The sequence below is a fragment of the Lycium ferocissimum genome, chromosome 11 (genome assembly GCF_029784015.1).
Source record: "Lycium ferocissimum isolate CSIRO_LF1 chromosome 11, AGI_CSIRO_Lferr_CH_V1, whole genome shotgun sequence".
Taxonomy (NCBI): Eukaryota; Viridiplantae; Streptophyta; class Magnoliopsida; order Solanales; family Solanaceae; genus Lycium; species Lycium ferocissimum.
This window is the reverse complement of record NC_081352.1, coordinates 54,736,401-54,758,301: the sequence shown is the minus strand read 5'-3', so window position 1 is coordinate 54,758,301 and position 21,901 is coordinate 54,736,401. Positions and strand designations below refer to the sequence as shown.

At 35.5% G+C, this 21,901-nt stretch overlaps 2 protein-coding genes across 8 annotated transcripts; one reads left to right on the top strand and one right to left on the bottom strand.

Annotated features, from left to right (window-relative positions):
* Positions 1–226: 226 nt before the first annotated feature.
* On the top strand, positions 227–7,642 carry LOC132037376 (uncharacterized). Of its 3 annotated transcripts, XM_059427880.1 has the most exons (15): positions 230–583; positions 1,543–1,806; positions 2,335–2,459; positions 2,613–2,823; positions 3,024–3,149; positions 3,216–3,472; positions 4,015–4,122; positions 4,759–4,900; positions 4,984–5,149; positions 5,372–5,529; positions 5,620–5,943; positions 6,097–6,171; positions 6,307–6,376; positions 6,492–6,649; positions 6,901–7,642. In XM_059427880.1, exons 1-15 carry the CDS (start codon positions 317–319, stop codon positions 7,048–7,050), a joined length of 2,601 nt encoding a protein of 866 aa, XP_059283863.1. In that variant the 5' UTR covers positions 230–316; the 3' UTR covers positions 7,051–7,642. The 3 variants fall into 3 exon arrangements, with proteins under 3 accessions (XP_059283866.1, XP_059283864.1, XP_059283863.1); XM_059427881.1 differs by lacking the exon at positions 4,015–4,122 and having other exon boundaries at positions 229–583; XM_059427883.1 differs by lacking the exons at positions 6,492–6,649; positions 6,901–7,642 and having other exon boundaries at positions 227–583; positions 6,250–6,347.
* Positions 7,643–8,224: 582 nt separating this feature from the next.
* Positions 8,225–18,599, bottom strand: LOC132037374 (protein FIP1-like). Of its 5 annotated transcripts, none has more exons than XM_059427875.1 (14): positions 18,401–18,599; positions 17,151–17,242; positions 16,974–17,078; positions 16,817–16,866; positions 16,098–16,164; positions 15,238–15,310; positions 14,050–14,105; positions 13,695–13,791; positions 12,523–12,607; positions 12,105–12,167; positions 11,406–11,465; positions 9,672–9,764; positions 8,811–8,873; positions 8,225–8,713 (listed from the first exon to the last, which is right to left on the bottom strand). In XM_059427875.1, exons 1-14 carry the CDS (start codon positions 18,589–18,591, stop codon positions 8,627–8,629), a joined length of 1,182 nt encoding a protein of 393 aa, XP_059283858.1. In that variant the 5' UTR covers positions 18,592–18,599; the 3' UTR covers positions 8,225–8,626. The 5 variants fall into 5 exon arrangements, with proteins under 5 accessions (XP_059283858.1, XP_059283859.1, XP_059283860.1 ...); XM_059427876.1 differs by having other exon boundaries at positions 17,208–17,242; XM_059427877.1 differs by lacking the exon at positions 18,401–18,599 and having other exon boundaries at positions 16,974–17,082.
* Between the last annotated feature and the right edge of the window lie 3,302 nt (positions 18,600–21,901).

Genomic DNA, 21,901 nt, shown 5'->3' with positions numbered 1-21,901 from the left:
CTTTCTTAACGTAAAGGGTATATTTATCTACTTTGACTCAATGTATGAAAGAGATATTTATCTACTTTAACTAACGGAGGGTATATCTAACTATTAAACTAAAGTAGAGGGATATAATTGACCCTTTTCCCTTAATAAAATGTTCACTAATTACCTTTAGAGAAAGAAAAAAAAAAAGGGGGTTTGAACTAACTTTAAAACAAAAGTGACCATTTTTAGCATTTTGTGGCTCTCAAAAGAAAGACAACGTCATCTAAACCCTGTAAAACCCTTTTCCCTTTATCGAGTAAATAGCTCACTTGGCTTCCCTCAGAAAATGAGCAGACTTCAATCCTACTCGGACTTCGTTAAAGTCCACGGCGTGCTCCTAGCGGCCGCGGGCATCCCTCAGCCACTCCATAAACTTGTCTTTCAGAAACTCTCTTCCGACACTTTCGACGGCGGCAACTATTTCCAGATTGAACCGCTCGAAGATGGCCGCCAAAGAAGACTGCTTTTTACTTCTAATTTCATGCCTAAGGAATCCAATCTCTTCCTTGTTGATCATGCTTGGACTTTTCGTCTTTCCGATGCTTATAAACAGGTCCTTTTTTTTTTGGAGTCATATACGTACATATATACATTACATACATATATTAAAAATGGAGTGATATACTTACATCTATACTCCCTCCGTCCATTACTTGTCCACTATATTAAAAATAGATGTCCAGTTTGGAAAACAAAGATATAATTTGCCATTTTATACCTATTTTACCCTTGTTATTAAGTAGTAATCATTTTCATTTCCCAACATTTAAATGATTTATAATAGTTAGTGCTGATTTAGTAAAATTACAATTTTGTTTATGGCTTCTTAAGGGGTCTGCCAAGTCAAACACGGACAAGTAAACATATAACCAGTTTTTTTCGCTCTTTTCTCTCTAAAAATTGGAGTGTTATATGTACATATATACATTACACACAATACAAACATAAAATTGAAGTGATATACATACATATAGACTCTATATACACTACATATGCTTATGAGCAGGTCTTTTCGCTCTTTTCTCTCTAAAAATTGAGTGATATACGTACATATATACCATTATGGGATAATTACAGCCCAATACCTTTGGGTGATCTAGTTTACAGAATAGCTAGCAAATGTATAGGTTTTTTGTATTTATAGTATTAAATATACATATAGTATACATACAATATACATATACTATACGTGTAATCTACATATCAGTGTATAGGTATTGTATATTTGGGCTACTGACGGTAACGAAAATTGGCCGAAGGGACATAAAAGAATTTCAACATCATATACATTGCACACAATGCAAACATAAAAAATGAAGTGATATTCATACATATATACACTATATACACTCTTTTCTCTCTCTCTCTCTCTCTCTCTCAATGGTACAATTGGAATTTATACCTCACTGGAAAAATGGTGATGAAGTGATTGTTTTTTGGGCTTTTTGGGCTATGCTTTCCGTCCTTTGGGATTAACTTTTGTATATGTATTTTTTAAATTTCATAATGCAGTTGTGTGAAGTTCCGGGTTTAGCAGAAAGAATGGCTGCATTAATGTGTGTAGATATTGATTTGAACTCAGCGGCTGAGGAGGCAGGTGATGTGGATGGAGATGCAGGTGAAGAAGAAAGTAGCAGACTAAGCGCCGTGGAAATAGTGGAGAAAGAAATGCGTAGACTAAAAGAAGGCGGGGATGATACGCGGTGGTTGGAGCTTGAGGAACTTGCCATTGATGATAACATGCTTGTATCTCTTGATTTGCCTGATAAATTTCCAGTACGTTTTCTTTATAGCTCGACAATGTGCTATCAACTTGGTTAATTAGAAACTAAAACAAGTAGGAACCGAGTATCTTTCCGGGAATTGGAATTACACACTTTTCTTTGTTAAGCTTGCCTGTAATGTGCTCGTCATAGCATGAGGTTTATATGTAGAGAAGTAGTTCCTTTTTAAGGGTTTACTTTGCACTAGGGTTCTTCCTACCTTCCCTAGGAATGAGAGAAGCAAATAGTGGTTTCTTGTACATAATAGCTCTCCTGCATCCTTATAAAATAAAAAAAAATAAAAAAGTAGCCTAGATTTCTATCTGAAATTTTATTATGCATATAATGGAAAATCTTTTAAATTAGTTGTTAGAAGCTGCAAACAGTAGCTACCTTATAGGGGCAGAAAGCATACTATGTATGCAATAAGTCATCTGTAGTGGTTGGTGTTTTTCACATTTTTGTTCTCACACCTTTTAATATGTTCTTGTTGGTGCTTTGTTTTATTTTATATTTGTTAATTTAGAATTTCTTGCATCAGAACTTACTGGCACTGAGCCTGTGCGGCAACAATCTGAGGGATGTTGAGATTGTTTCCAAGGAAGTTGATCGACTCAAAAATCTTAAAGCTCTCTGGCTGAATAATAATCCAATTTTGGAGCATAGGTAAGTTGCCAAGAGCTCAGTAACTAGGTCAGTAGACCAGTGAGTGATTAAATCCTTTTTCTTTAGTAGTAGTAATTGATGCTGGTTTCAGCAATTTCCTTGCTGGCAAGCTTGAACAGTAATTGATGCTTCTTCCTTTTCTTCTTTGAATAGTAATTCAGAGGCTGTAATCATTCAGGGTTGCCCTTCTTTGGAAATCTGCAACTCAAAGTTCACATCTAACTATGGAGAGTGGGCATTAGGATTTTGTGGTGAAATCTATGACAAAGACAATGCAGGCTGTGCCCATCAAAGAGATCATCCTTCGGCGAGTGTGACATCTCTAGACCTTAGTAACAGGTCTATTCGCGATCTGATCAACAAGGTCAGGCCTACTCATATGTTTACTTATTTCCCAAATAAATATGCTATTGGATTTATCATGAATTCCTCTCCTTTCCTTCTCTTTCCAAGAATAGTAAGATTCTTTGAGATAATGTGAAACTATGGCAGTCTTTTATGGATGTCGTGGGCTCTCCTCTATCCTTCTAATCTTCCCCTGTTCATGCTGCTTCTTTTTCTCAGGCATTTAATCCTGATGAGATCCCATCTCTTTCTTATTTAAACCTCCGTGGAAATCCATTGGACCAGAATTCTCTTAGCGATTTATTGCAGCTTCTTAAAGGATTCAGTTGCTTGGATTCTCTGGAGGTACCTCTTTAATTAATGCTGCTGTAGTATGAGCACATAATGATATTTATATAAACTATGAAACAGGTGGATATCCCAGGGCCTTTAGGAGAGAGCGCTGCTGAAATTGTTGAAGCCCTGCCTAATCTTTCTCTACTAAATGGAGTAAACACATCCAAAATATCGGAGTCTGGGAAGTCTGTGGTTGATTCAATGTTGCAACCACGTCTTCCTGAATGGGCTGCTGGAGAACCTCTTACAGATCGTGTCATAAATGCTATGTGGCTGTACTTAATGACCTATAGACTTGCTGATGAAGAAAAGATTGATGAAACCTCTGTATGGTATGCAAGCTAGAAATTATGATCATCTCCAAAGTTGCCATCTCCATGTGATGTCCTGCTTCCATTATATAACTGCTCTAAACAACATGAAATACTTCAGTTTATTAGGCATTCTCAACATCTTGAAGCTTTGGGTTCTAGCTTTTCTCTTGCTTGGTTCTGAAGATTGCATCTGCAGACTTGATAGGACCTAGAAAATGAAGCACACTTTTCTGTGAGTTGAAGTATTCTAGTTGTGGAAAATTACACACTTGTAACTTTAGCATTTGGGAATTAAAAAATGTCTATGAGAGTAGAAGCTCCCATAACTTGGTATATTTAGTTCTATCAACTTGAGAATCCCTCTGTTTGTTTTGTCAAAACTTGGCTCCTTGATTAAGTTGGTGAGAGTTGCTATTGCAATTAAGAAGTCTTTCAACTTGGTTGTGCCAAAGTTGCTGGACTATCATGATACAATCCTTTTGTGATTTTGAGCAATGTTTTCTAAACTCACGCTTATATACATATTATCCTCTTATCAACATGTTTGTTTGTGTTCATAGGTATGTAATGGATGAACTAGGTTCTTCTTTGCGCCATAGTGACAAGCCAAATTTTAGAGTATCTCCTTTTCTCTACATGCCGGAGGGGAACTTGGCTTCAGCTGTGAGGTTCTCTTCTTAAACCACCTGCTTTCTTGCTTAATTTGTATGGATGATTGGTTGGAACTAGTAGATAGTAATGCCGGTCTTTAAGGTACTCAGATTGTAGTACACGGGCTTTTCCTTTTTGTGAATAGATTTCTTACATGACTATCCAAAATAAGAAAGGGGGGGGGGGGGTGGGGTGGGGAAGCTATTTTCTACTCAGTTCAAGTATCTCTGTTAGTTATTTGAACCACTGTTTCCAATCAATAATGTTGGTAATAATTTTTGTTAGGTTTTAAACAGTAAATAACGTATCACTTATTTTTTTCTTTGTATTCCAATTAAAGTAGGTGGATCTTAGAAAAAGTTTGTTGCTAAGTAACACTCTCCTTGCGAAAAGCTTAGCGAGTGAAATGAGATCCACAGTGTAGAACAAATGTATCCTACTCAATGGAATATTGGAAAATTATCCTTCTCATAGCTTCTTCTATGGCCGAAGGATGAAGGTCTTTTTTCAATGGAAAGGCTGATGAGGAAACTAAAGCAGAGTTTGCTACGTCCTCCTTCTGCTTCTCCAATGAAATTATTACTCATTTAAACTTTTAACTCCGTGAACTGCCATATATTTCTGAAACTTTACTAATTTTATTGATGATTTAGTTATTCAATTCTTTGGCCGATTGATGATGTTCGAGAAGGTGACGAGTGCACTCGTGATTACCTATTTGGTATTGGGGAAGAGAAGCAACGATCTGCTCGCCTAACTGCTTGGTTCCATACACCAAGAAACTATTTTATCAAAGTATGTATTTACTTTTTCAGTTCAATTGTTCTTATTAACTGAATAGATGCTCAAGGAGAAATTTGGTCACTATATTTCTTCAGGAATATGAAAAATACAAGAACAAGTTGCAATCAATCAAAATTGCTAGCCCAATACAGGGGTCATCAATTACAAGTAGTCTGTCTCGTGGTGATGGAAGCGCTTTACGTGTGTACGCTGACATACCTCAAGTGGAAGAATATCTGACTCGTCCTGAGTTTGTTATCAGTATGTCTATTTTGATGCCACTAAAATTTCCTTTTTTTTTAGATTGTTGACTATTTCTCTGTTGTTATCACTCTCTGGTCTTGGTCTTTGATGTTCCGTGCACTCATATTGCTTACAGTCAAGAAATTGTGTACTGGTTCTTTGAGTGCAATTTTATGAACATTTTATTGGTTCAAGACTCTGATTATAAAATACCTTGAACATTACTGGTGTTTTTTGTAGCAACTGAGCCCAAAGATGCCGACATTATATGGACAAGCATGCAGATAGATGAAGAGACAAAGAAGGCAACAGGAATAAATGATGAACAGTATATAAATCAATTTCCATTTGAGGCTTGCCTGGTTATGAAACATCATTTAGCGGAAACTATTCAGAAGGTCATCATAGATATCACGTTTTTTATATTTAGTGGTTGAGCACTTGTTCTTTATGCAGAATGCTGATGCTAAAATTAGTCCACTTAACAGGCTCATGGATTGGTCGAATGGCTTCAGCCTACTTATAATCTTGAGACACAACTAAGTCAACTTATTGGAGATTTTCACCTTCGTGAAAGAGAAAAACTAGACAATTTGTGGATCTTGAAGCCATGGAACATGGCAAGAACTATTGATACGACAATAACTAGCAATTTATCTGCTATTATTCGTCTCATGGAAACTGGCCCTAAAATCTGTCAGAAGTACATTGAGCATCCTGCTCTATTTCAAGGGAGAAAATTTGATCTCCGCTACATTGTCTTGGTTCGTAGTATGAATCCCCTGGAGATCTTCCTTGCAGATGTTTTCTGGGTATGTATATATTCATGGTGTAGGTGTTCTCTTGGGTGGTCGAGAAGTTTAAAAGAGAACTGTTTCACTAAGATACTTTACGTTATACATATAAAATGGCATCCAAAATTGTTTTCTCGTCTCTGACTGATTTTGTTTCCATTTTTCTCTCAGGTAAGATTGGCAAACAACAAATACACTTTGGAAAAACATAGCTTTGATCAATATGAGACTCATTTCACTGTTATGGTAAGCACCTATTACTTATCTCCCCTATTTGTTGATTATCCAGCTCCATCATTAATTTGAGTATTTTATTTGATTTAGTGCATGATTTCATTCCTTGACTCGGTTTGTGACATTTAGCGTAATAATCTCCTGTAGAACTACAGAGGCAGGTTAAACCATATGAATACACCAGATTTTGTGAAAGAATTTGAGAAGGAACATGAGGGTAAGCGGGGCTTCTTTTCAATATCAATACTTTGATTTCCTCCTGTCCCTCTTTTGTGGATTTAGCAGGAGATATTGATTTAGTTACTAGTCTCACTCTCTTGTCTCTGCTGCAGTTAACTGGCTGGATATCCATTCAAGGATTAGAAGTATGCTTAAATCGTCTTTTGAAGCAGCAGCTGCTGTGCATCCAGAAATGCATCATAGCAAATCTAGGGCAATGTATGGGGTTGATGTCATGCTTGATTGCCACTTTCAGCCTAAATTATTGGAGGTATGACAGCTATACTGCCTCTATTATAGGCTTAAAGCATTTTCAGTGTTTAGTAGTTTCTGAAAGATGACTGCTCAAAGCATGACCTTGTTACTGGTCATCTTACTTTTGCCGATATGGTTATGGATTTTGTTCCTTGCTATTTTCCTGTGCAATTGTGATCTTATTGAGACAGGAAATGTACTCTCCCTCTCGTTAAGCTCAATTTGCAATGAAAACTCTTAACACCGATGGATATTTTTTGGATGCAGATTACCTACTGCCCTGACTGTACTAGGGCAGTCAAATACGATACTGAAGCTGTTGTTGGTGGAGGAGAAACTGTTAAAGGAATAGATTTCTACAACTATATCTTCGGCTGTCTCTTTCTAAATGAAACAAATCATGTTTCCCAATTGTGAGTGAAACCCGGGCATGTAGAGCTCTTTGCTGTGATTTGCACGCTAAAGTGGAACTCTAGAGTAATGCAAGTGTGTATCAAGAGAATAAGACAAGCAAAAAGCCATTTGTACACCATGTAAACTATGGAAAAGCAGGTCTGAGCTGTTTGGATCTTAGAGCCCTTTTAGTTTATCACCCCACCAAAGAGCTACACAGAGCTGCCTCACCAAACCCCTCCATCTTCCCCAACTCTCTGCCTCACCAACCCCTCCGTCTTTCCATGGGCTATTGAGTTATTTTTCTCTGTAATTTAGGGTCTCTAAAACTTTCCAGCATCGTTCTCCACATTGCTATGTTTCCGCTTTTATATTTTAAATCATCTTTTTTGGGGTTGAGAGGGTTGGAGCAGGGTTGAAAGTGTTGGCACATATACTATGGCATCTTGTCTGGGTAAGATTTGTGCAATGCTGGTTCCCAGTATGTTTTTTCATGTCTGTAGCCTGTAAACATGGTTGAAAACCTATGTTTTTCTTTATTCCAATTTTGTTCCTTGTACAATTGCAGAAGTGATTGATGCCTTTTCAGTAATGGTTGGTAATAAGTTTGCTTCCATGTGCTTAAGGTTCGCTTAGAACTGCAATCACATGTAATAACTGTTAAACTATGCTGATTTTATGCATACTTCCAAGAGAGAGGAGGAAAAGCCTCCAGTTGTGGAAGTGCCTCGTCTTCTTACCATCCCCGATATCTTTACGTTTATCTTACAAGTTTGCAATACTTAGCGTCTCATCACTAAAACTAAATGGGCAATTTGCAGGATTGCCCTTTGCTGGGAGTGGTCTTTAATTTTTACCCCTCAAAATGGTGGTCTTTAAATTCTGCCCTTCAGGCAGAATTTGGCCTGCACAGGCAGAATTTCTGCCCGTGCAAATTCTGCCTTAAGGCAGAAATTCTGCCTGTGCAGCCCAATTTTGCTATTCTGCCTTGAGGCAGAATTTTACAAAGTCTGCCTTGCGATTTTTTTTTTTTTTTAACTGAGTTGGGGTTCAAACCCACAACTTTGGGGTGTTAGACGAGAGTTAAAATTTAAAGACCACCAATTTGAAGGACAAAAATTAAAGACCGCCCCACATAAAGGGCAATCCGCACAAAAAAAAGAAACTAAATGCTGTTTGTATCTTTCAATCGTGCATATTTAGGTGGGTGTCACCACGTCTGTGGCACTCTTTGCAAATATAACCTTCAATTAGTAACAATTGGTAAGAAACAAATGGTACTAGTTCTTCGTACAGGTAAACAAAAACTGTCAAGAAATAGACTAATAAAGACATTCACTGGAGAAAACAAAACGAAAATGTGCAGATACCATATACATTAGATGGGAGGCTCAAAATGTTGCATCCAGCAAGCTACTCATGAGAAACCTAGAATGGCTTATAGTCTATGTGCATAGAGATTAGAGCACATCCTTCCCAGGTGACAAGTGAGTATCTTTGTCGAAACTATCACTCTCTTCATAAGACCTAAAAGAACAAAGAATTGGCTAGTCTATTGAGAAGTCGCAAGTTGCTAGCCTAGCGGTTACGTTGGTTGAACTTATTCATGCGTTTGGCTTTTCAGTGTGGTTACTTTTTTCTGCAATTCCAAGTTTGACATCCTTTCGAGCTCCAACACACGTTCAAGCTTTCCAACAACAAAACTATATGCATTAGTTTTTAGCCGAAGGGAAAAATGATAACAATAACTATTTAGCTACATGATAATAATGATAAAGAGTCACCTCAGCTGCTCGGTTGCTCCATTCGCCCATAATTGCTCTAAGCCTCTCATTTTCCTCTACATACTGTTACAAACACCCAAAAACAAAAGGATCAAAAGGAAATATCATGCAACCTTTTGCTGTAAAAGAAGCTCGCAAGATTATGGAAGAAAGCTAAATACTAAAACAAGATGGATATGGAGTTAGAATAACATTTAATAATAACTGTAACCACTACTTCTGTACATGAGAAAAAAAACAAAGGAAGTCAGTTTGCGTCATATACAAAAATTACAAGAGCTGGAAAAATAATCTCAAGTTAGACATGAACCTCAAAATGGTTCTCTGACCGTCTGACGAAAGCAGAAAGGTTTGATCATAATAAACGAGTCATGCTATAAATCAATGTAGGTTTGGAATAACTGTCGACGTTTTACTCGAATCAGACTAGGCTCGTAGGACTCATGCATGGAGCACCTAGATGGCTAAACAAATGGGGCGCACCCACAGCCGAGAAACTAAATAACCAGCGGAAACAAAGACCATCCTAAGATCAGAAAAATACAAAGGTATCACTCATTGGTGACTGATGCCTTCCAAATTTGGATTGCTCTTCTCGACTGTTAATGGCTACATCTTAACCAAATACTTGACTTTTTTACAAGGTTAAATAAATACTTTGACTTTTCTTTTGATACATCAGTTCATTCTTAACGGCAAAGAAGCAACTGCTGCAGCAAAAGAAGACAAACGAGCAGCATGAAGTTGCAACTTATAATATGACAGTTCTGCATACAAAAAGGGAGCCCATCTCTGAATACACCAGATATTTTGCATTTAAACAACGCAAAAGTTTATTTTCCAAAAAGAATTCAAACACACCTGATTGTTTGTACTGCGGATGCGCTGCATCTCAGCATCCTTCTCTTCTATTAGAGATCGAGCAAGCCTAAGCTCAGATTGCAGTTGATTCATCTGAAGCAGAAATCTTTCAGCAGATAATAGCAAAAAAGTAAAAGGATAACAAATGCTGAGTAAACTTCTACTTGGAAAGAAATATCACAGACAAATAAACTACATTCGTCCTTAGAAACAATCCCTCCGCAGATACCGAGACAGAATTGGGGGAAACAATGGTCACAGCTTATGTAAGGAACTCCGCGAGAGTATTTCTCATTGATGTGAGATTATAATTCCATAAAGGCATGAGTTGTGTGCAGTGGACTCCCACTTAAAACAGATTCAAAATAAAGCTTATGCTCAAGAGTTTGAAATAAGGTGACACAACATAGAACACCCGGATGGACTCCATTTAGAACAAACCCAAGTTCAGCTTATCCTCAAGACCTTGAAATAAGAAATGCCATGTGCATCTAGACACATCTGACTTCATTAATTTTCTTAAATTTCAGCATGCTCTCTCAAACTCAAGCTGGTAAAATAATTCGAGTTTCCAAATCACGACCAAAAAATCAAGTTGAGTAAGCTGGCTAGAGTTTTATCTCCTCCCCGCCACGAGACTAACTGGATAATGATGGTACTAAGTCTGTGAGGAAAGATATTTTTTATAGTGACTGGGTTGTTCGGAGGAGGGACTCAATACTCAAACTTTGATGCCATAAAGAAAGAAAAGAGAAGAAGACTTTTCTAGAATAGTAACCGGAAATTCAATATTTAGAGAAGAGTCTAAATATCTGAACTCTGATTCATGAGCAGAAAATAAGAGAATACATCTCCAAATCAGTGAAATTCAATACTCAAAGGAGTGATTCAATACTCGAACGCAGATAAAGAAGAGAAGAAGATATGTCTGGAACAGTGAGTCAGTGACCAGAAATGTAATGTTTAGAAAAGGAATTCAATACTCAACTCTGATTACCATGACGAAAACTAAAAGATAACGAGCTTTCAGGAAAGGTTACAAAAAATTCATTTAGAGGAGGGATTCACTGTGAGACTGCGATGCCATGAGGAAAAAGAAGAGATGGAGAAGTTTTGGAATGTTTCAGTTGAAAAGTATCTGGAAAAATTGACTGCTAAAATGGTTGGAGGAGACAGTGTTGTTAGAATGATCACCAAAGATTATGGTGCTATTAGAACAATTATCCACAATAAGAGTGGTGCCACCTGAATAATCACTAGAAAGAGACAAGATTTTTAAGAAAAACTCTGACCCAGCAGATGATGTAAACTCACGCCGGTAGATAGAACTTTCTCGAGTCTCCATCTAGATTGTAGCAGCTTTGTTACCATGTGGAAAAATAGAAGATGCAACATATTCAATGGTATTCTATAATATTTGCCTTACGTACGTTCTTCAACACGTGTGAATCTAGACATATGTAAATATATTATTCTTGACTTTCAACAATAATAAAAATGCAAAACATGGTCATGATAGTATTTGTGGAAATTGGATTCGGATGTCCAAGTTCAATTTTTTACCCGGAAAGCTATACGAACAAGTACGACCGTTTCTTAAAACAATTGCTTTACATGTTAGTTCTGCACAGGATAAAAGTACTTCCATCTCTACAGGCACTTAATTTTATAAGAAAAGAGACAGGTTCAAAAGACCATAAGCCACCTATAATGGACCACAAGCCCCAATAATACCTCAGCTGAAAGTGTGCGCAATTCTTGGTCTCGAGCTGCCAGTAAGTGGGCCAGATCAACCTGCAGAGCCAAGCAACTAATTATTTTCACCCTTTTCATAGTCCAAACTCTAATAACAATTGAGTGATTACCACACAAAGATGGTTCATTTTCATTACTGTATAATTCCACAACAAAATGAGCTAAATTAACATTAGCATCCAAATTATCATCTTACAGAATATAATACATGCAACTTCTGGTATATATCATCCTCAGCAGAGGCGGATCTAGGATTTAAATTTTAGGGGTTCAACATCTTAAATTTTCGGCACTAAACCATTATATTTCTAAAGTTATGGGTTCATATCTACTATTTATTGTAATTTTAGTAATTTTTTACACATAAATTTATACCCCGCATCGAAAGTTTGGGGTTCAATTGAACCCCAAGTTATACTGCTCCATCCGCCTCTGATCCTTAGCATCTATGACTTTTTTTTGTTTCCTGGCTTTGTCAATATGAAACCTGTTCAGACAGTTATTACCAGCTGTGTTGGTCAACAACAATAACAGAAGTGAAGCCCTTTTTTCATAATTTTAAACAGAAAATACCTTCATAATCAAAAAGTTACATTCTTTCTTTTCTAGCCTTTCTTTTCTAGGGAATACAGGAAGGCGATTCCTGTAGCAAACCAACTTCGATAAGGAGAAGCTTACCTGAGGTGCAGTCCCATCATTAGACCTTTCATATTTGCTCAAGGATTCCTGTAATCCAAGAATCTAAAGGAAGAAAAACATCAAAATTCAGACAGAGAAATGAAGATAATAATTCCACAAGAATGATCAAAATCCAATCAAAATGCTATTCTTTTTCCAATTTGGCCGCAAGAAATCGATACATCCTGCGGCAACCAAGAGCTAGAAATGTGTAGAACTCCACCTTCCTTTCCGAAGAACAGTGGGAGATCCCTTACGTGCAATAAATATGAACTTCTATGTGCTGTTAATTACTTGATACAACTAGTAATATAAATATGCTCAAAGTCCAGTTCCTATTTTACTCTCTTTCTAATGAAACATGGCTGGAACCTTATTTCTACAAAAAAGTATCAGCATTTTCTTTATCAACACATACCTCCTCACTCAGAAAGTGTATATTTTCTTGCTGATATTGCAATAATGCCATGACCTGATCAGATAGTCGACCACCATCTTGATACCTAAATAACAAAAGGCTCCCGGTAAACATCAGAAAATCATTTATCTTCCAAAGGCAGCTTGTAAGCAACTTTTAAGATCTTTGTTCCATCTGTTCTCAGAAATCCTTGCTCCAAGGAACATAGAGAAGATGGCATCTCATCATCCTGAGCATGAGTATACATCTGCAAGTTCTAACTGTTCTAGGGAAGCACAAGTATATTTGATTATTCTTTAGCATCAGTTTTCCACCAAAACCCTGCCACTTCTCAGATCACCAAAGATGTAACCATCTCAGAAGACAATATAGCTTTCGTTCCACAAAATTGCCTTGCACAGGGTAGCTACATCTAAACATCGATGTGTTCAAACATGTATGTCTACTTTATCAGCCCCAATTTATTAGGCTACTTTCCATTCTAGTCATCCCGATATATTTTACCTTTTCTTATAATGGCTTCTAATCGTCAAGATTTTAATTGACATAAAACATTTTGTTCTTTGTTTTGGCTTTTGCTAGAATATGAAGAGCATATATGTCTGGATTCAAACATGTCAACATTCATTCTATAGGATATTTTCTATCTATTAATAGATTATTTACTTACTTATTAGCATAGAAATTGATTAACTATCATATGTACCTATCCTAAGACTCCTATATAAGGAGCAACTCTTGTATATTGTCATTTTTTTTAACTCAATCAAGTCAATGAAGTTTTTTTTCTATAATCACAGCTTTGTTGTCTTTTTTTTTCAACAAAAGAACCCACTTTTTCAGATTTTACTGAATATTTTCAACAGATGTCCAACTGCAATTAACTTCCAAAGCTTTTCACAGTCATCTAAAAAGGATTGAGAGAGTAGTTTGATTGTACCTCCATAAATACTAAAAATAATTCCTTGCGCTATTTGGTTCCTTTTCAATCATATTATTGCTTCCATACTTTATTAGACATAAAAAGAGTAATGTGCTTTGAGAATCAAAACATGTGGCAAAAAGACAAGAAACTGTGTCTGCAAAGCTCTTTATTTTACAGGAGACTCCTTGCAGAGTCATCCATTAATGGAACTAGTTTGTCACGAGAATGTGTAGATCTAAAGAGATACCTCAGTCCTTCCACAGAATTTGATGGTTGAAGTGGCGAATAAAGTGACTTCAAAACATCGGGCTGGGAATGAAATGAATTGTACTGATGAACATAACCTGTGACAATTGAAGGCGTTGCACTGACAAATGTTATTTTTGCAAATATGATTCCTAAAAGTATACAATTTTTGGACTATATAATAGGTAATTCAACAACCTTAAACAATTCTTAGTCATCAAATATGAAGTTTAAGACTCAACTTCATCTAGCAACTTTTTGGAATTACTTTCTAGGGAGACATGGGTGGGCTTTACTATAAAATATGGCTATAGAGATGATGCTTGTCAAAGAAAACCGCAGGTGAGGTCACTCACCAATATAGAGAGTCATGAAAGAAGCAGCACAGACTACTTCAGCCAGCATGATTATCCTGCAAAAAGGGTGGAAAATGCATCAAACCTCTGATTAGGAAGACAGACTACAACAAAGCGATCAAGTTATAGGAAGCTACTCCGTTACCACCACAGGTTCAACCTTCAGGTTATTTATCCTCATGTAATTGACATATTTATTTATGATTCGGTATATGGCATATTAGCAAGGTCCATTGAGTTTCATCCATTATGAGAAACTTTTAAGAATTCATATACGGAATGAGACATTGGTTTCTTACTTGTGCAAAGGAACTATTTCATGGACAACTTATCACCAGGAAGATTTCCAAAGGCTACACCTTCCAGCTTGATCTTAGGCACTGATTCATTATTGGAGAAAAGCAACCAGAGATTTGGGACCAAACTGACAATTTTGGTACATTGCCTGGATCAATTGAACCTTTGGTATTTCCTAATCACTTTGATTTAATTTCAGTCCTTGAACTGGATCTCCTAAGCTGAAGTGATAAAGGTAGAAGTAGGGATCCCCTCTGCCTTAATTTATTCTTCCTCATGCGTCAGTTGTTTGTGGTAGTTTGAATTCAAAGTGACACTTCCTCACAATATTCTGGGGGATCCATTCAGTCTACGTCTAAATTCTTCAGGTTTGGAGTAGAAGATGTTAGTTTTTGTGTTCTGCTGGTTCCAAATAAATAAAAACAAATACATAACGAAAATCAGTTCCTTCGTCATTTTTTCACCTTGATTTAGCCCACCAAACAATACAACAGGCTCCAATAAAGTCCATTAAGAGTGATGATCTCTCTGTACTTTCTAAAAAAATGGCTTTGATCTCTCTGTCACTCTTCCACGGTATGTTTGGTATTACTTATCTATCAAGTGTAAAGAAAATTACTATTCCTAATTATTATTCAGGTTGCTTTAACTGTTCAAAAGATTTAACTTCAAAATTCTATGATAAAGATTCTGTCCTCCAATACTAATCCATAAATTGTAATGCACCAAGCACAACATTTCCAGTATGCAGCAAACGATAAAAAAATTATTTTAGAAGGAGAAGGTCTCCAGATCCTGTTTCTCAGCTAAAATTGAATATACAGCATCTCAATATGCAGGAAGCTGCATAGAACCGAGGAAAAAATGCACAAGTGTTCTTGGCAGGTAAACCTGAGCAGTGTGGATATGGAGAGGATGCTAATATCTGGATCCCAAACCATGACCAGCAGCATTGCAGCAGTTCCTGCAATTTACGTGTATCAAATGGATATTCACTTCTATAGGAACTAAAGATTGGAAAATATAAAGAATTGTGGCAGAAATATAATCTCCATAGAAGTTGGAGATTCAAACTTAGAGCCTTTTTGGATGGGCTTAAAATAAGCAGCTTATAAGCCAAAAAAAAAAAAAAAAAAAAAGTTGGGGTAGGCTAACTTATTTTTTTTGGCTTATAAGCTGAAAACAGCTTATAAGCTGCTTTAGATAAGCTAAGCCAAACGGGCTTAATTATTTTTTTGGGCTTATTTTATGCATAAAATGGCTTAAGCTGGCTAGCCAAACACTCAAAAAAGCTGAAAACAGCTTATAAGCAACTTATAAGCCAATCCAAACGGGCTCTTAGTACTTCCCCAAAGTACTCTTCAAATAACAAAAGGCTATGGATATAATCTTTAGGGCTCACACTTTGCAAATTAGCAAGCTTCTAAGAAGACTAGGATAAGATTCTGGTTAACCAAGATTTACGTGATTGTCCCTTTCGCTCCTTTTCCAGGAAGGGATGGGGCATTGAGAAGGTAGAAAATTTGAATGATTTAATGCATCACAAATATTCAGAAGTGCAAATTAATAAACATAAAAAGGAAAAGATTGTACTGCTTTGCTGAAACACACAATTCAACTATGTAAACAATATATTTTGGCACTACAGCATGATTTCTTTTGACCATGAATTTAGAGATTAGAACTAACTAAAACAATGGATGGTACACAAAAAAGGCTGAAACAACTAAAAGAACCAAGTAGAGATATACCATATGCAATTGTTGCAAACGGTAAGCGAATAATATGCTTCAACTTCTGGCTGAAAACACAGTAACCCTACAAGATTAAACCATTACGGACGTCAAAATTTGTCACTTCACAACATATGATTTGGATCATGGCAAAATAAGAAGGAAACAGGTAATTGTCAATCTTAATAAGCAAAATATTTCAGTAATATGTAATCCTCAGCAAGTAGTGTTATTACAAGTTCCCCATTCTTGACAAGAAAGATCCCCAGAAGCCCAAAAAACTTATATGCGAAAATAGCACGGAGAAGTTGCATCTTGGCCAATTGACTTTTAATATTTTATACCCCCAAGATTAAAGGACAAGCCAGCCTTTAGCCTCATATAGTTTGGCTACCAGAACGCACAGTTGCTTACACCAGAAAGTGTAGCAACTTTAATGCTATGCATGTTTCTGCACCATACTAGCCTATAATATATGCACAATGCCTCACAGGAAGATGATATTAACCAACGTGATATGAGGAGAGATTGTTTTTAATATCCTTTTGATTTCTGTACATGGTGGTTGGGAATGACACAGCACAAGGACATGAGGGAGAGAAGAAAGTTGTATCCAATGACGTAGTGTCTGATATTAATCATTAACCTCTAAGTCAAGATATATAGCTAAACGGAAAAATGCCTCTTGTGACATCAAAAACTACAAATTATGTGGTCATGTATAATGGAAAAATCACCTGCAACCGTATTTTCTGCACTTGGTATACCAGATATTGCTGAAAAATGCCTACATATATTTAGTGAAGTCAATAACAGGAACAATATAAATGATGAAATATAAATTGGCCAAGATGAAACATTATAACTGGATAGGATAAGTTCACAGGAGCAGACCGGTGATAACTAAGAGGGCAACATTACAACTGCAAAGAAGCTCGAAAACTAGTCCTCTAATAGGGTGAAATATCCATGTAGTTCCGACAGCCAAAACAGCAAAACCTGCCTAGAATGTGTTATTAATCAGCTCCCATATAAGGGACTAATTTGCATGTGGTATTAAATTAGTATTACTTGCCAATAAGATACAGTAGAAAACACTCCCAATAAGGCTTGTAGGCCTCCTATTACCGAAAAGAGGTGCCTCATCCAGTACATCCAGGAACCTACAGTAGTGCCATTTATCTATAAGCAAGAAGGCTTCAATATTAAGTCAAAAATAAGCATAACTTTCATTTTAACACAACATTTCACTTGGCAAATCAAACAACTGGCCTTAAACATCTCTGTTTTTCTTAACACATCATCTTTGTATCGGACTATATTCCTTCTTCCCCTTCTTTATTTACATACATCCTCATAATTTATAGTCTAGATGCTGAGTTTGAAGATCATGACTCTCTAGTATATTCCTTTAGTTGATTAGATGAAATCAACCTAATTAATAGCGTGGACTGCGGCGGATTTAGGGTGTGTTCGGTAATGACGGAAAATGTTTTCCTATTTCCCCTTTTTTGGTTAAACTAAATATCTTGGAAAATGTTTTATGAAAATTGTTTTCCTCAAAATGGGAGAAAAAGTTTTCCTTCAAAATTTGAGGGAAAACATTTTCCGTATCAATGAAAACACCAACGCATCTCCAACCCAATCCCGCACTATCCATCCACCCCCTACCTGTCTACCCCACCCACCCCCACCCCATATATATATATATATATATATATATATATATATATATATATATATATATATATATATATATATATATATACCCCAACCCCACCCCCGCCTACCCCCTGCTTAACCCACCTCCCACCCCACCTACCCCCACCACCAGAAGTTGCATTCTGAATTCAAAAACCTCATAGTGTTTTGTTTTCAATATATGCAAATGCTCTTAAAACGAGATTTTTCAACTTGCATACCAAAAAAAAAAAAAAAAAAAAAAAAAAAAAAATGAGTAGGAAAATCACTTATGTGAAAAACATTTTCAGTCATATCAAACACACCCTTATTGGAAAAGGAAAAAGAATAAAAATATCTGAAAACTTAGCTAGAATCCATGCAAACTATAACTATTCTACTATGTCAGCGTCGCTTGCCCAAGCAAGTATTTACAAAATTTTCAGCCAGCATAAATAAAGAGAATAATTAACTGAATTACAAATAAAAAACATTTCAAGTAAGAAATCACGGAATTAGAGATGAGCAATAGAAAACTGAAAGACTGACGATGACGATTGCTAGAAATTAATTGTCGCAAAATCAAAATGTTGCTAATGTATAGAATTGTGTGAGTAGATTGAACAATTATTAGTGCTTACAAATTGTTTTCCTCCCAATGTCTTTCTCCAGACATTTTCTTGTAGTTCAAAACATAACCACTCTGCTTCCTTTCTGTATCCAATTTGGAGTTTTTTTCCTTTTCTCTCTTCCTTATTTTATTTCTAATTTCCCTTTTTCTTTTCATATGGTTGCCACTCTCCTCTTCGTTTTTTCTTTTAACTACTTTCATATACGCCCTTTTTGCGTGACTAAAATGTGTACAATAATCTATATCGAGTATTATATTTCTATTTGTCCTATAATTTAATTTAAATGTGAAAAAAAAAAATCAATCAAATTTACATGGGAAGTGTCGTTTTGGCATACAAACTTACTTAATCACGTGGTTCATTTTTATTTTTTTGTAACTTATAGGTGAATATGGGTTTATCCTTACTTCTTAGTGGGTGACACCGCAAATTTATGTAAAATCTAGGAGTAAAGTCTTACTCAATCTTAAATTCCTAAATATTAGGATTTCTTTACGTAATTCAAATAAAGAAAGATTTAAGTAAGCAAATTTTAGTTGATTTCTTACATATTAGGACTTTCTATATGGTAGTTCTAATAAAAAAGTATTTAATATGTAGATTTTCGTTGATTTCAAAGTCCTAATATTAGAAAAATAAATAAATTTAGGAGATTAATAAATGTCTACTTCTAAATAAATATTAGAAAAATTATTAATTTACAGTTTTGTCTAACATAAAACTTATTATAACTAATTAAATAAATAAAAAGAAGTAAAAGTTATCATATAGAAAAGGATTATTCGTTGGTGACTATTTAATAATAACGCTTAGTTGTTTTTAACTTTAAAAGGATGAGAATTGGATTTTTATATTTTTTTAAGAAAACCTTTTAAGTTATTTTTTTTTTATTTACCTTTGAATAATTTGTGTATGTCATTGGTTAACGTTTCTCTTTGGGCAGAAGATTTGTATAATTTACAACCATGAATGTTTTGGAAAATTTTAAAATCATGAATAACAATTTCTGAAAATAACAATTCAAATAAGGAAAGAATTTATATATAAGTAAAATCTTACTCATATTTTATTTTATACTATATTTCATCCTTGTTACTTTAAATTTGCATTTTACCAATTTGGCATTTAACATTATACTATAATTGAAATTGCTTTATTTCTACTTTCTTTCACTGCTAATATTTTTCTCATTTAACAAATCTATATACTTAAGAATTTTGTCAATTTGAAAGATACATTTACTAATGTGAGGAATTTGAAAAAGAATAAAATTGGATTATGCCACAGATTTTATTGTTAGCTATTGAATTTGTCAGCCGCTAATTCCTACTTTTTTTTTTCGTAGTGATTTTACTCATTTTACAAGGGTGCTAAAATTTGTGACCCTATTCTATTCAACCATAGTGATCACACAGGCATTTGAATTTGATAATTATTAGTCGTTCTTCTAAACTTTTGGAACATGTTCATTCAACCTATAATTTCTTGGGGAAATAATCTATATATACTGCTCACACATCTAGTTTGCAGTCAATCTAGTCCACTGTATCATCAGTGTATAGATAATGCATATGTTTTGTATAGCTATATATAAGCATTACATGTGCTCTATATATAATGTATATTCTTTGTATAATCACACGAAATCAACTCAAATTATAGTGTATAGATAACGTACTTGTTCTGTATAGCTATATATAAGTTGCTCAACTTCTTTTATAACTTCACATATACATTCTTATACACTTACATAATATTATATATACATTATTATACATTGTATAACTAGGTATAAACAACTATTCCCCTAGGGATTCAAAGTTCTTCTCAAATACCATCATATCTCCGTCTGTACGCCACCATCTATTGTTTCATTCTCACAGTAGCACAAGGAGAGTCATTACTCAAGGAAACATGGGGATTAGGCCAAATAACAACAAATACACTCCATAAAACCAAATATGTCTCAGGTGGGTGCTAACTTGCTACTCAAAATCATAGTAGTCAAGTTGTAAGGGAACTTCTCTCAAACTCGAGATGAAATTTTCAAGGAAAAGCAGAAGCAAAGAAAGCGTCAGCTTGCACTATCAGAAGCTATCTCAACACCTTAAATGAAATTATAAAAAAAAAAAAAAAAAAATGATTGCAAAAGTGTAATCCCTCTTAGCCATGGCAATCCTAGTGAATTTCCTAATTTTCGAACAACACAGGTAGATTCCATTTTTTAGCACCTGAGAAATCACATAGAGAGAACACTGGGTCTCTCCGAATTGTTAGGGTTCGGATTTGGAGCTCCATTTCTGTCGGGCATTGTTCGAATGGAAGAAACAGAGAGGAGCGGGGAAAGAGGACTATGGGGAGAAGGGAAATGGGTTAGTTGAGTGAGGAGCTTTAGGAAAAGTGTAGAACAAGATGGAGAAGCCATGGGAGAGAGAAAGTGTGTGAAAACTTGTAATCAAAATTACGGAAGGGTTAATTTAGGTAGAAAGTGTATAGTTGGGCTAAAATTGACAAACTAGATACCTTTATGGACGCTGAGCTTAATTTTTCCGAATTTATTTCTAAATGACTTTAGGGAAAATGACCTAATAATACTTCTTAAGACTCTATATTATAAAATATGAGGATACTTTTCCTTATTTATAAAATATACCAATAAAATTATAAAATATATTAGATCTGAAAAAGTTAAAAGCCCACCTTCCCTTCCCTTTTTCCCCATTCTCCGGTTCATCTGGAACACTTCCCTTCCCCTTCTTCCCGTTCTACTCAATCTCTGCTTCAGATCTGCTGATGGTGTTCATAGCTGTTTTCGGGTGTGGCCTGCCCTTTTAGGGTGTTGAAGAAGCTGGTTTATCAGATTGCTTCTAATAATGGCAGATTGTTAGAAGCTTATTGTTGGTCTTTGCCTTTACTACGTCCACAACTATTTCCCTTGTGCTGATTATAGTATCACTCCTTGTTTTTATGTCCATATATTTTTCTCTTATTTGTCTCTTATGTTTTAAGTACTGCAAAATGGAATTGAACGCACGGTGGTTACGGGAATGGAGATGTGGTGTGGAAATAGAGGAAAATGGGCCGTGCTACTATGGAAAACGATGGCAGGGACGTCGACGTTCACTGGCGGGTTGAAACTGCTTTGTCGTAGAACTTTCGCTTGCGACCACCCATGATTCTAACTATTTCAAGATTTATTCATGAAACTCTATTGACTAAATTTGGATGCCTCTAAATCTACAATAATTCGTTTACTTTTATTTGGTGAAAGCATACATCATATGAGCATTGTAAATTTTGCCTCCGAAGTCTCCATTAACAACTTTGCAAGAAAAAAGTTTGTAGTAAATTTCATCTGAATTTCGAAGCGAGATTCAAAATTGTATAAATTGTTTGAATATTGTATGAAAGTTGTATACAATGTTGTTCTAGTCGTATTAAATTTTCAAAAATTTAACATGAGCTTTATACAAATTCTATACAATTTATACATATTTCATATAGTTTTTA